The 12493-nt window shown below is 48.3% G+C and overlaps 1 protein-coding gene across 1 annotated transcript in view; it reads left to right on the top strand.

Annotated features, from left to right (window-relative positions):
* LOC147097545 (uncharacterized) overlaps positions 1-12493 on the top strand; it is a 48861-nt gene that overhangs the window by 5520 nt on the left and 30848 nt on the right. The window contains exon 2 of the mRNA XM_085971397.1: positions 4000-4052. Within this exon, the coding sequence (XP_085827523.1) occupies positions 4000-4052 (53 nt within the window). The remainder of the gene's footprint in view (positions 1-3999; positions 4053-12493) is intronic.

Consider the following 12493-nt stretch of genomic DNA (forward strand, 5'->3'; position numbering starts at 1 on the left):
CAGACCACAGCCCTCTGGTTGCCATCATAAAAAAAAACCTGAATGAGATGTCTCCAAGGATTCAACGACTCATGATGAAGCTGCAAAGATATGACTTTGAACTGATCTACACACCAGGCAAATACATAGTGTTAGCAGATGCACTATCCCGAGCACCCACAATGAGTCATGGGAGCTCTACTGAAGAAGACGTGGATGTTCATGTGAGTATGGTCACTGCTGCGCTACCCGTGTCAGACACAAAATCAAAGCAAATAGCAGACGAAACAGTAAAAGATACAGTATTACAATCAGTAATAGAGAACATTCATCATGGCTGGCCAAAAGGTTCCTGTCCAAAATATTTTCACATAAGGTCAGAATTGAGTGTCGCAAGTGGACTATTACTAAAACAGAACAGAATAGTCATTCCACAGGCTCTACGTCAAGACATGCTCAAAAGGATTCATGAGGGACACCTCGGAATTGAAAAATGCAAAAGGAGAGCAAGAGACACTGTTTATTGGCCTGGCATAAATAAGGACATTGAGAACATGATAGGCAAATGTGAGACATGTCAGAAACACCAAAATAAACAAGCAAAGGAACCAATGATAGTAGCTGACATACCAACAGCAGCATGGCAAAAGGTTGGTATGGACCTTTTTCATTTAAATGGTAAAGACTATCTAATAGTGATTGACTACTATTCTAACTATCCTGAGATGGCGCTGCTCTCAAGCACCACAGCAAGCAGTGTCATAATGCATGTGAAATCCATCTTCGCCAGACATGGAATTCCCAGGATTGCCGTTAGCGACAATGGTCCGTGCTTCAACTGTAAGGCGTGGCAACAGTTTGCAGCACATTATGACTTTCAGCACATCACATCCAGTCCTTTGTATGCTCAGTCAAATGGTAAGGCAGAGAAACGTGTTCAAGTTCTCAAGCAGCTACTGAAGAAAGTGACAGAAAGCAAGTCTGATCCTTATCTCGCCCTGCTGAGCTACCGAGCCTCACCTTTAGACTGTGGTTCTTCACCTGCTGAACTACTAATGGGTCGCAAGTTGCGCACCACGCTACCCTGCTGTGCAAAAGAACAGCAAAGTGAGGAACTGAGACAGAGACTTCAACTGTTAAAGCTGAAACAGATATCATACTATGACAAGTCATCCAAAACTCTAAAACCATTGACAAAGGATGATGTTGTCAGGATTGAGGATCCAGATGCATGGAACAGGAAAGCTACAGTTCTTGAGGAAGTAGGACCAAGGTCATACACTGTGAGAACTGAGGAAGGACAGATTCTCAGGAGGAACCGCCGTTCCCTCCTAAAAACACAAGAGACTATTCAAGACCAGATTGATGACAATGCCGCAACTGCATCTTGTCATTCACCGCCAGAACAATCTCATGAAGACACATCAGACTTACCCGTGTTGAGAAGATCCACACATGAAGTAAAAGAGCCTGATAGACTTAATCTTTGAGTACAATGTAAAGCATTGAAAATGTGTTGACTGTTTTGAAAATGTTTATGTTTATAGAGCACTAACAAAAGTGTTACTGATATTATCTTTATTGTTTTCTTGAAAGTTGATTGATATTGATTTTGTTAAACCTCAACGAAAGGGGGATGTAGTGATCAATAGCGTGTCATTCTATAGTGGACACTAGGTGGAGCCGTAGAGCTGTATATAGCTGTATGTATAAGACTACACTACCCAGCTATATATTATACTAGCTAGGGAGCCCGGCGTTGCCGGGGCTGTTTTGGGGCAGGCGGTTTAAATCGAGTGCCAGGCTTTGGGGCCCTGTCTGTGTCCCTTTGTGAATCTGGTGCTGGGCAACATTTTAAATCGAGTGGCAGGCTTTAGGGCCCTGTGTGTGTCCCTGTATGTCCACCTTTTAAAAGGTTGAAAAATGAAAGTGAAACTACTTATGGCTTTGGGGCCCTGTCTGTGTCCCTTTGTGAATCTGGTGGTGGGCAACATTTTAAATCGAGTGGCAGGCTTAGGGCCCTGTCTGTGTCCCTGTATGTCTACCTTTTAAAAGGTTGAAAAATGAAAGTGAAAGTACTTATAAAACGTTTTTGGTAAATCTTATGTTATTTTTAAAAGACATACTAACTTTGAAAGTTGTTTTAGCTGGAAGGTGAAGTCATTTGAGCTGGAAGCTGGAAGTCAAACAATGGCTGGCAGCTCCCCGAGATGAAAACAAATAGTCCCGCCCACACACACACCGATTGGCCAACCATCAGGGGACCGTACTGTAGGATTGGTCAATCGTGATGGAACAGGATTGGTGGAACCTTGATGTCAGTCAATCAATGCTCGCAGATAATGAGTTTAATTTTGAAGGTTTTTTGCATAAGGCGCGAACAATTTTCGTCCGACCGAAAAGTAAATACGCTTAAAACCGTCTCTGAAGCTTAAGCTTTCTTTGGAGGTAACGCGCGCGTAGGTACGCCCTGTAACTTTCGAGTGCATACCCGCAACGCACACGCGATGACAGACAGATAGACAGATAGACAGATAGACAGACAGAATGACAGAAGTACCGCTTTATATATATAGATTAAGACTACATTACCCATGAGGCTAGGCTACCTACAAGGCAGCAGTCAAGATGGAAGCCTCTACAAGATGCTGTACAATGTGCTCAATAAAAGTAGCTAGCAAAAGCTAGCTGTGTTCATAATAAGAATGTCTATTTATTAATGAACATAACAGTGTGGGCCTGCTAATGGAAGCTGCCTTTTACAGTGAGAACAAGGAAAGAGTTTTGGGAGTGAGGCTGAATTGTAACATACAGAACAAGCCACTCCTGACACGTCACCAATGTTATTGCTGTATTACTGGGGAATTTATCAGCCTCACAGTCTGAGCGCTGGAATCATTTATAAAATGGCTGCCCCGGGTGTTCAGACTTCCCTGGAGCCGACACTCAGGGAGTTGATGATTTCTAAATCCATCACAGTGTTGGAACGAAGAAACAATTCCAGAATCAATTAGCTGCTTTTTGTCTTCAGCATTTAATATTTCTGCCTAAAGTATTCAAAAATATCTTCAGAATACAGCATAAAAAGATCTGAACTCGCTGCTCAAACACCAGATCCACCTGAAGGTGCAGAGTCATTCAGTGCGTTCAACAGTGATCAGAGTGGACACCAAGAGGCTGAGACTCTGCTTAACTGTGTCTGTCCTACTCGGGCTTGTAATTGTGGCAACAGGAGCAGATCAAGAGATGGCTGATTTCTGCCATGAAGTTTACTGCCTTGAGCCCTTAGGGACCATTTCATTCAAAGTCAGTATAGTCAGGAGCCCACTGTTTGCTGCCATGTTTGTGCCAGCTCATTTTACTTTTGTCACTGAGAGACAGAAAGACATTTTGTCAGTGCTTGATTTTGTGTCTTGTGGAAACATTTAAGTCATGTTCTACAGAGGGGGAGAAACCTGCTTTAAGAAATTATGTTAAAATCTACCTTCTGTTCCAAAAAGGATCTTTCATCTAATTGATAAAAACATTCCTGCTTGTCCATTCAATGAGAGGCTTGATACAGTCCCATCATTAAATTATCTCATCAATAATTCCCATAATTCGTGATGTGTATCAGGAAATTGAAGTTTTATTGCCTCCAAAATAATGTCTCTTTACTTCCTGACATAATACACCAATCCGAATCTTTACTCCTTACACCAAAACATATTCCCATTTAATTTCTAGATTTTCATTTGTTTGCCTGATATAAAACTTGGGAACCAATCATTTAACCCCTTTTGATCTAATTAATTAAACCAAAACCTCCATACAAAGTACACATATTTGGCTTTGTGATCAATTGTTTCTTATAGTCTTTGTTGTTCTGATACAACATCTCCTGTCTGCCTATTTATTCCATTAAACAGTCCCTTTAATTGCTTGTACATGGTTTATCATGTCCCCACATTCTCCTTATGTCAATTCACCTGATTTCCTTCCCAAATTGCACTTAGTAAAATTGTGTACCATTTCTCTTAGCACTGGATGATGAAATTCTACAATCATACGCTTACATCAATCGGAAAGCAAAGGTACCAAGAAAAATTTAACAGAGTAGGAAAATTTGTGTGACATCAATACTTTCAAACACACTTCCTCCAATTGCCATCAAACTCAGGGGTATTTTAAGATCTCAGTTTTAACTGTTCGATTTGTTCTTGCGGGTGTTATGAGATATGGAAATTCTGTTCTATCCCGAACATTGTGCATATTTCTTTCATGACCCAGCCCACAAAGCATTGTCCATTATCACCAGCGATCGCCTCCAACTCCCGACTTCAAAAGAACTTGTTCCACAAGAATTTTCGCAGTCCTGAGCCTGGTGGTATCGCTTCGAGCTGAAACTTAAAAACCGAATACAACTTGTCTTTACATTCAGCAATTCAAGGTGGCAAATAGAAGTAAGGGGTTAATTACTTGTTCACTGTGAAAAGCCCTTGGGGGTGGGGAGGAGTCAGCCAGCACGGTGGCAGCTTCAGACGTGCTGTTTAAGTCAATAATAAAACTGCTTTGAAAAAGATCAAATTGTAACTTTGTAATTCTCCAAAGCTGCCTTTTTATCCTCTTTAAAAAATCTCTTTGTGAATTTCAACAGCGGTATATTATAAATTCGGGTCAAAATAAATCCACACCAGTGTCTTTGTATTGGCCCCGATTTTGCGGTCCACGATGACGGTGAACTGGCAGTGTTTGCCATCATTTTGCCTTTGAAACTAACTGAACTTCATGATTTAGTGCAGGCACAGCCCAATGCAGAAATCCAGAAGTTGCGGTCTGTCATTCACTGCTCCTGCACAGGCTGCGCTGTTCCCCCCCCCGGCCCACCACACAGAGCTGGCAATCAGTGTACTGCCCCTCCGACAGTGCAGTACTCCCTCAGTACTGCCCCGCCGACAGTGCAGCACTGCCTCCAGTATTGCCCCTCCGACAGTGCAGCGCTCTCTCCAGTACTGCCCATCCGACAGTGCAGCGCTCCCTCAATACTGGCCCTACAACAGTGCAGTGCTCTCTCAGTACTGGCCCTGCAACAGGACGGCGCTCCCTCAGTAATGCCCCTCTGACAGTGCAGCGCTCCCTCAGTACTGCCCCTGCAACAGTGCAGTGCTCCCTCAGTACTTGTTATTGACAGTGCAGCGCTCCCTCAGTACTGCCCCTCCGACAGTGCAGCACAGTACTGGCCCCTCCGTCAGTGCGGCGCTCCCTCAGTACTGCCCCTCTGACAGTGCAGCACACCCTTCAGTACTGCCCCTGCAACAGTGCAATGCTCCCTCAGTACTGCCCCTGCAACAGTGCTGCACTCCCTCAGTACTCGTTATCGATAGTGCAGCGCTGCCTCAGTACTACCCCTCCACCAGTGCGGCACTCCCTCAGTACTGTCCCTCTGACAGTGCAGCGCTCCCTTAGTACTGCCCCTCCAACAGTGCAGCACAGTATTGGCCTCTCCACCAGTGCGGCGCTCCCTCATTACTGCCCCACTGACAGTGCAGCGCACCCTCCAGTACTGCCCCTCTGACAGTGCAGCGCTCCCTCAGTACTGCCCCTGCAACAGTGCAGCGCTCCCTCAGTACTGCCCCTCCGACAGTGCAGCACTCCCTCACTGCCGTGCATCCAGCGTACTGCCCCTCTACCAGTGCGGTGCTCCCTCAGTACTGCCCCTCTGACAGTGCAGTGCTCCCTCAGTACTGTTCCTCCGACAGTGTAGCGCACCCTCAGTACTGCCTCTCTGATAGTGTAGCGCTCCCGCCGACAGTGCAGCACTCCCACAGCACTGCCCTTCTGATAGTGCAGCGCTCCCTCCAGTACTGCCCCTCTGACAGTGCAGCGCTGCCTCAGTACTGCCCCTCTGACAGTGCAGCACTGCCTCAGTACTGCCCCTCTGACAGTGCAGCGCTCCCTCCAGTACTGCCCCTCCGACAGTGCAGCGCTGCCTCAGTACTGCCCCTCCGACAGTGCAGCGCTCCCTCCAGTACTGCCCCTCCGACAGTGCAGCGCTCCCTCAGTACTGGCCCTCCGACAGTGCAGCGCTCCCTCAGTACTGCCCCTCCGACAGTGCAGTGCTCCCACAGTACTGCCCCTCCGACAGTTCACCGTTCCCACAGTACTGCCCCTCCGACAGGGCAGCGCTCCCTCAATACTGCCCCTCCGACAGTGCAGCGCTTCCTCAGTAGTGGCCCTGCAACAGTGCAGCACTGTCTCAGTACTGGCCCTGCAACAGTGCAGTGCTCCCTCAGTAATGCCCCTCCGACACTGCAGCGCTCCCTCAGTAATGCCCGTCCGACTGTGCGGCGCTCCCTCAGTAATGCCCCTCCGACAGTGCGGCGCTCCCTCAGTACTGCCCCTCCGACAGTGCGGCGCTCCCTCAGTACTGGCGCTCCGGCATTGCGGCGCTCCCTTAGTACTGCCCCTCCGACAACGTGGCGCTCCCTCAGTACTGCCCCTCCGACAGTGTGGCGCTCCCTCAGTACTGCCACTCCGACAGTGCAGCACAGTACTGGCCCCTCCACCAGTGCGGCGCTCCCTCATTACTGCCCCACTGACAGTGCAGCGCTCCCTCAGTACTGCCCCTCCGACAGTACGGCACTCCCTCAGTACTGGCCCCTCCACCAGTACGGCGCTCCCTCAGTACTTCCCCTCCGACAGTGCGGCGCTCCCTCAGTACTGCCCCTCCGACAGTGCGGCGATCCCGCAGTACTGTCCCCTCCACCAGTGCACTGCTCCCTCATTACTGCCCCACTGACAGTGCAGCGCTCCCTCAGTACTGCCCCTCCGACAGTACGGCGCTCCCTCAGTACTGGCCCCTCCACCAGTGCGGCGCTCCCTCAGTACTGCCCCTCCGACAGTGCGGCGATCCCTCAGTACCGCTCCTCCAACAGTGCAGCGATCCCTCAGTACTGCCCCTCCGACAGTACTGCCCCTCCGACAGTACGGCGCTCCCTCAGTACTGGCCCCTCCACCAGTGCGGCGATCCCTCAGTACTGCCCCTCCGACAGTGCAGCGCTTCCTCAGTAGTGGCCCTGCAACAGTGCAGCACTGTCTCAGTACTGGCCCTGCAACAGTGCAGTGCTCCCTCAGTAATGCCCCTCCGACACTGCAGCGCTCCCTCAGTAATGCCCGTCCGACTGTGCGGCGCTCCCTCAGTAATGCCCCTCCGACAGTGCGGCGCTCCCTCAGTACTGCCCCTCCGACAGTGCGGCGCTCCCTCAGTACTGGCGCTCCGACATTGCGGCGCTCCCTTAGTACTGCCCCTCCGACAACGTGGCGCTCCCTCAGTACTGCCCCTCCGACAGTGTGGCGCTCCCTCAGTACTGCCACTCCGACAGTGCAGCACAGTACTGGCCCCTCCACCAGTGCGGCGCTCCCTCATTACTGCCCCACTGACAGTGCAGCGCTCCCTCAGTACTGCCCCTCCGACAGTACGGCACTCCCTCAGTACTGGCCCTCCACCAGTACGGCGCTCCCTCAGTACTTCCCCTCCGACAGTGCGGCGCTCCCTCAGTACTGCCCCTCCGACAGTGCGGCGATCCCGCAGTACTGTCCCCTCCACCAGTGCACTGCTCCCTCATTACTGCCCCACTGACAGTGCAGCGCTCCCTCAGTACTGCCCCTCCGACAGTACGGCGCTCCCTCAGTACTGGCCCCTCCACCAGTGCGGCGCTCCCTCAGTACTGCCCCTCCGACAGTGCGGCGATCCCTCAGTACCGCTCCTCCAACAGTGCAGCGATCCCTCAGTACTGCCCCTCCGACAGTACTGCCCCTCCGACAGTACGGCGCTCCCTCAATACTGGCCCCTCCACCAGTGCGGCGATCCCTCAGTACTGCCCCTCCGACAGTGCAGCAATGAACGGGTTAAACATGAACTAATGTGGTAGGTTGGGGTTAGAGTAACACTTTTGGGGGGAAGGGTATTTACTTGCACCTTAAGCACATTTTGCAAAGATAATAAGATGTATTATATCTGCGAGGGCTTGTATCAATGAGCTGTGTTATATTTTTACCCTGTCTCAGTCATGTGTTCTATAACTCCATCACATTTTCTGTATTTCAACTAAAGAGAAACAGCAAGAGAGAGAGGGAGAGAAAGAGAGGGGGAGAGAGAATGAGAGACAGTACTGAAGGGCAGTACAGTTGCCACGATTACCCTCCCATGGGCGTATGATCATTTTTAGAAAGTGCAATCTAGGTCACGGAACACTTTCCAGCAATGCTACAGGAGACCTGCTGTATTTTCAGATGGTCTTTCTTGGCTCATCAGTAAGTGATATTGCATTCTTCTGCATAGTTTCTTATCTATCATAACTTCCTTATTATCTCAGCACATTTTTCATTGCTTTGTTTTTTGAGTGCTGTATATTTTGCATTTCAGGTTTTACAGAAGTCGGCAACAAGATGGAGATTAATGAGGAAGAGTTTTCCGCAAGAATGACAAAGTATTTACAGCACAGAAACAAGCCATTCGGCCCGTCAGCTCCATGGCGGTGTTTATGCTCCACACGAGCCTGCTCCCACCCTTCTTCATCTCACCCCGTCAACATATCCTTCTATTCCTTTCTCCCTCATGTGCTTATCTATGTTAAGTCTGTGTGTTCCAGTTGTATTAAGATTAATTACTGACACAGACTACAAGAATAAAGTTCAACAGGTCTTTACTAGTTGGAGGTCAGGGCTATACTAAATACAATATCACTACACAGTACTTATATACCGGTGGTCACCACCGGTATTACGTATACAGCAGCCAGAGAAAGTAGTACATCTCAGGTTACATACACCACAATCCTCCCTTTTTAGCTTAACAGTCATATCCCCATTTAACATAACATAATAACATATATACATATATAACTTCAGGTATAAACAGTTCAAAGGTTCAGTCTCTCAGGAGGCCTTCTGATTCAGTTTGGATAACGCCTTTCAGTGGTCTCTGATTCTTGTTGCTGAGGTGACTCTTCTTGTTGGTTTCCTATGTATTGGACGTCATCATCAGGTACAGTCCCTGCCGAGGTAGATGCTTCAGGTTCATTAACGTCTTCCACAGTTGTCTCTGTCGCAACCATGGGTTCGACCCTTGCTCTTGATTCTACGAGTTGATCCGCATGACGCCTTATCACATTGTTACCAATATCTACTGTGTACATCAGAGGTCCTTGTCTGGCCCGAATTGTTCCGGACTGCCATTTTTCGTTTCCATAGCCCCTTGCCAACACTGGTTGTCCTACGTCGAAACTTCGAGTGGACTTGTTATTAATATGCCGGAACTGTTTGTTTTCCACTTCCCTCCGCACATTTGGTTTTAACAAGTCCAACCTGGACCGCAACCTCCTGTTATAAAACATCATGGCAGGACTTTGGTTAGTCACTGCATGAGCGGCGTTTCGATATGCCATTAGGAAATTGTCCACCTTGTGTTGTAACGGAATCTGATCATCGTTCATGGCCTTTATTGCCTTTTTGAATGTTTGGACAAATCTCTCGGCCAACCCGTTTGCCGCCGGATGATATGGGGCAGAGGTATAATGTTTCACCCCATTCTTCTTTAAGAATTTTTGGAATTCTTCCGACACGAACTGTGGTCCGTTGTCCGAACATATCTGTTCTGGCAATCCGTTCCTTGCGAATATTGTTCTTAACACCGCAATTGTCTTTTCTGAAGTAGTGGTATTCATCTTGATCACTTCTGGCCATTTGGAATGTGCGTCCACCGCAATTAGGAACATGGAGTCCATGAATGGACCAGCAAAGTCAATATGTACGCGTTGCCATGGGGCTGAAGGCCATTCCCATGGGTGTAGCGGTGCGATCGGAGGTGCATTTTGCACTTTTTGGCACCCAGCGCAGCTTTTTGTCAACTCCTCTATCTGTTGGTCAATGCCCGGCCACCATACATAAGCCCTAGCAAGACTTTTCATCTTAACTCCCCCCAGATGACCTTCATGCAGTTCCTTTAGAACTCTTTCCCGTAACTTGGGAGGAATAATCACTCTTGTCCCGTACATCAAAGTACCATGGCAGACGGACAGCTGGTCTCGCCTTGCCGAGAATGCCGGTAACAGAGGATCACCATGTGTTGGCCATCCTTTCACTGTCACCTCGTAAACTCAGGACAGTGTCGGGTCGTTCCTGGTTTCTCTTTCAATACTTGCATTGGTGACTGGTAAACATTCGATGATGGTCGAATGAAATAACTCAACAGGGTCAACTTTCGTCGTCTCTTCTGCTTCAGGTAGTGGCAGGCGCGACAGCCCATCAGCATTGCCATGCTGCTTTGTACCTTTGAATTCTATTTGATATTGATGTGCCCCTAGGAAAAGGGACCATCTCTGGAGTCGCTGTGCTGTCATCACCGAAACACCCTTCTTAGGGTTAAAAATGGATACCAACGGCTGATGGTCTGTCAGAAGTGTGAATTTTTGGCCCTGCAGGTAATGATTAAACTTCTTCACTCCCCATACAAGGCTGAGAGCCTCCCTATCGATCTGCGCATAGTTGCGCTCAGCGGAGGTCAATGATCTGGATGCAAACGCGACTGGCCTTTCCGTGCCATTTGGCAACTTGTGTGAGAGTACTGCCCCAATACCATATGGAGAAGCATCACAAGCCAACCGAATAGGCAGTGTCGGGTTGAAGTGAGCCAACACTTCCTCTGAGGTGATCAATTCTTTGCTTTTGCGAAATGCCTTCTTACAGTTTTCGCTCCATTCCCATGGTACCCCCTTCTGTAAAAGAGCGTTCAGCGGGTGCAGTACCATGGATAGATTCGGTAGAAATTTATGGTAATAGTTAATCAATCCTAGAAACGACCTCAACTGAGAGACATTATCCGGAGCGGGAGCCTTTACAACTGCCTCTATCTTGTCAGGAGGCTTATGAAGCCCCTCCCGGTCAATGACATGACCACAGTACGAGATCCGCTTCTGAAAGAACTCACATTTCTGCCGATTAACTCTAAGTCCATACTCTTTCAGCCTGTTGAGCACCAGTTCCAAGTTTGCGAGGTGTTCTTCATCACCATCACCTGTAATCAGAATATCGTCCAGGTAACATTGTGTGCCTGGAATTCCCTGTAATACCTGCTCCATGGCCCTCTGCCAAATTGCCGGAGCCGATGCCACTCCAAAAACCAGCCTATTATACCTCTATGCGTGTTGATCGTGAGGTACTGGCGTGACTCTTCTTCAACCTCCATCTGCAAGTACGCCTGCGCCAGGTCTATCTTGGTGAAGTGTTTCCCGCCAGACAACGAAGCAAAAATATCCTCAATCCGCAGAAGCGGATACTGCACCGTGTGAAGCACCGGATTAACGGTGATCTTGAAATCTCCACAGATGCGAACCTTCCCTGGTTCTCCTGGCTTGTTGCTTGAAGGACGTTTCATAAAGGGAACAATGGGCGTAGCCCACTCACTCCAATCTACCTTAGACAGTACACCTGAACGTTCTAGCGCTTCCAGTTCCACTTCTACAGTAGGTCGTATTGCATAGGGTACCGGTCTGGCTTTGAAAAATTTTGGTTGTGCATGTTCATCAATCTTGATGTTTGCCGTAATTCCTTTCAGCGTTCCCAGTCCTTGCTGGAACACCTCTTTAGCATCATCCAATATTTTGGACAATCGTTTAGGTTTGACATCTGTTTCCCCGGAATCTACCGTTAGTGCTTTTAAGGAGTGCCAGTCCATATTCATTTTCCTAATCCACTCCCGTCCCAGTAGTGGTGGACCTCCTTCAGGTAGCACATATAAGTCCATTACTTGGCTTTCTTCGCCCTTGTGGACCACTTTTACCTCTATCTTTCCGATGGGGTACACTCTTTGCCCCGTGTATGTTTTCAATATAATCTCCGTATCCCGTAGGGGAATATGTTGGAATAACCTTTTGTAATCTTTCTTATTCATGACCATCAATGCCGATCCAGTGTCCAATTCCATCTTTACTTGGACTCCTGCTATCTGAAGAGTGACCCAAATTGTCTGGAGATCTGCATCCTTACCAACGTTGTGTACTCTTAAGCTACCCAGTTCATTACTGCTAGCGTCTGAATCTGACTTCTGTTCGTTCGAACTGGTCTTTGTCACCTTGTGCACCTTTATGTATTTTCCTTGCGGTGACGTTTTGTTGCTGGTCTTCTTTCCTGACCGGCATACTTTAGCTATGTGGCCAAGCCTGCCACACGTTCTGCATTCTTGGTTTTTAAACCAACACTGGTTCTGATCGTGTGTTGTCTTTCCACAACGATAACATTTTACAGTACTGAAACCCAATTTATTTGTACTGAGTTCCGGTGACCGTAGCTGCATTACTGCCGTGCCTCTCGCTGCGGCTTCGTGTGCTGCTGCCATAGTGACCGCTTTCTCAAGCGTCAGCTCATTCTCCTCGAGCAGTCGCTTTTGTGTATCTTCTTTTACTAATCCACACACAAATTTATCTCTTAGCGCTTCTGTCAGTCCCGTTCCAAACTGACAGTACTTTGCTAGCTTACG

The sequence above is a fragment of the Somniosus microcephalus genome, chromosome 31 (genome assembly GCF_052327205.1).
Source record: "Somniosus microcephalus isolate GS21.2 chromosome 31, FLI_Smic_1.0, whole genome shotgun sequence".
In the NCBI taxonomy this organism is placed as follows: Eukaryota; Metazoa; Chordata; class Chondrichthyes; order Squaliformes; family Somniosidae; genus Somniosus; species Somniosus microcephalus.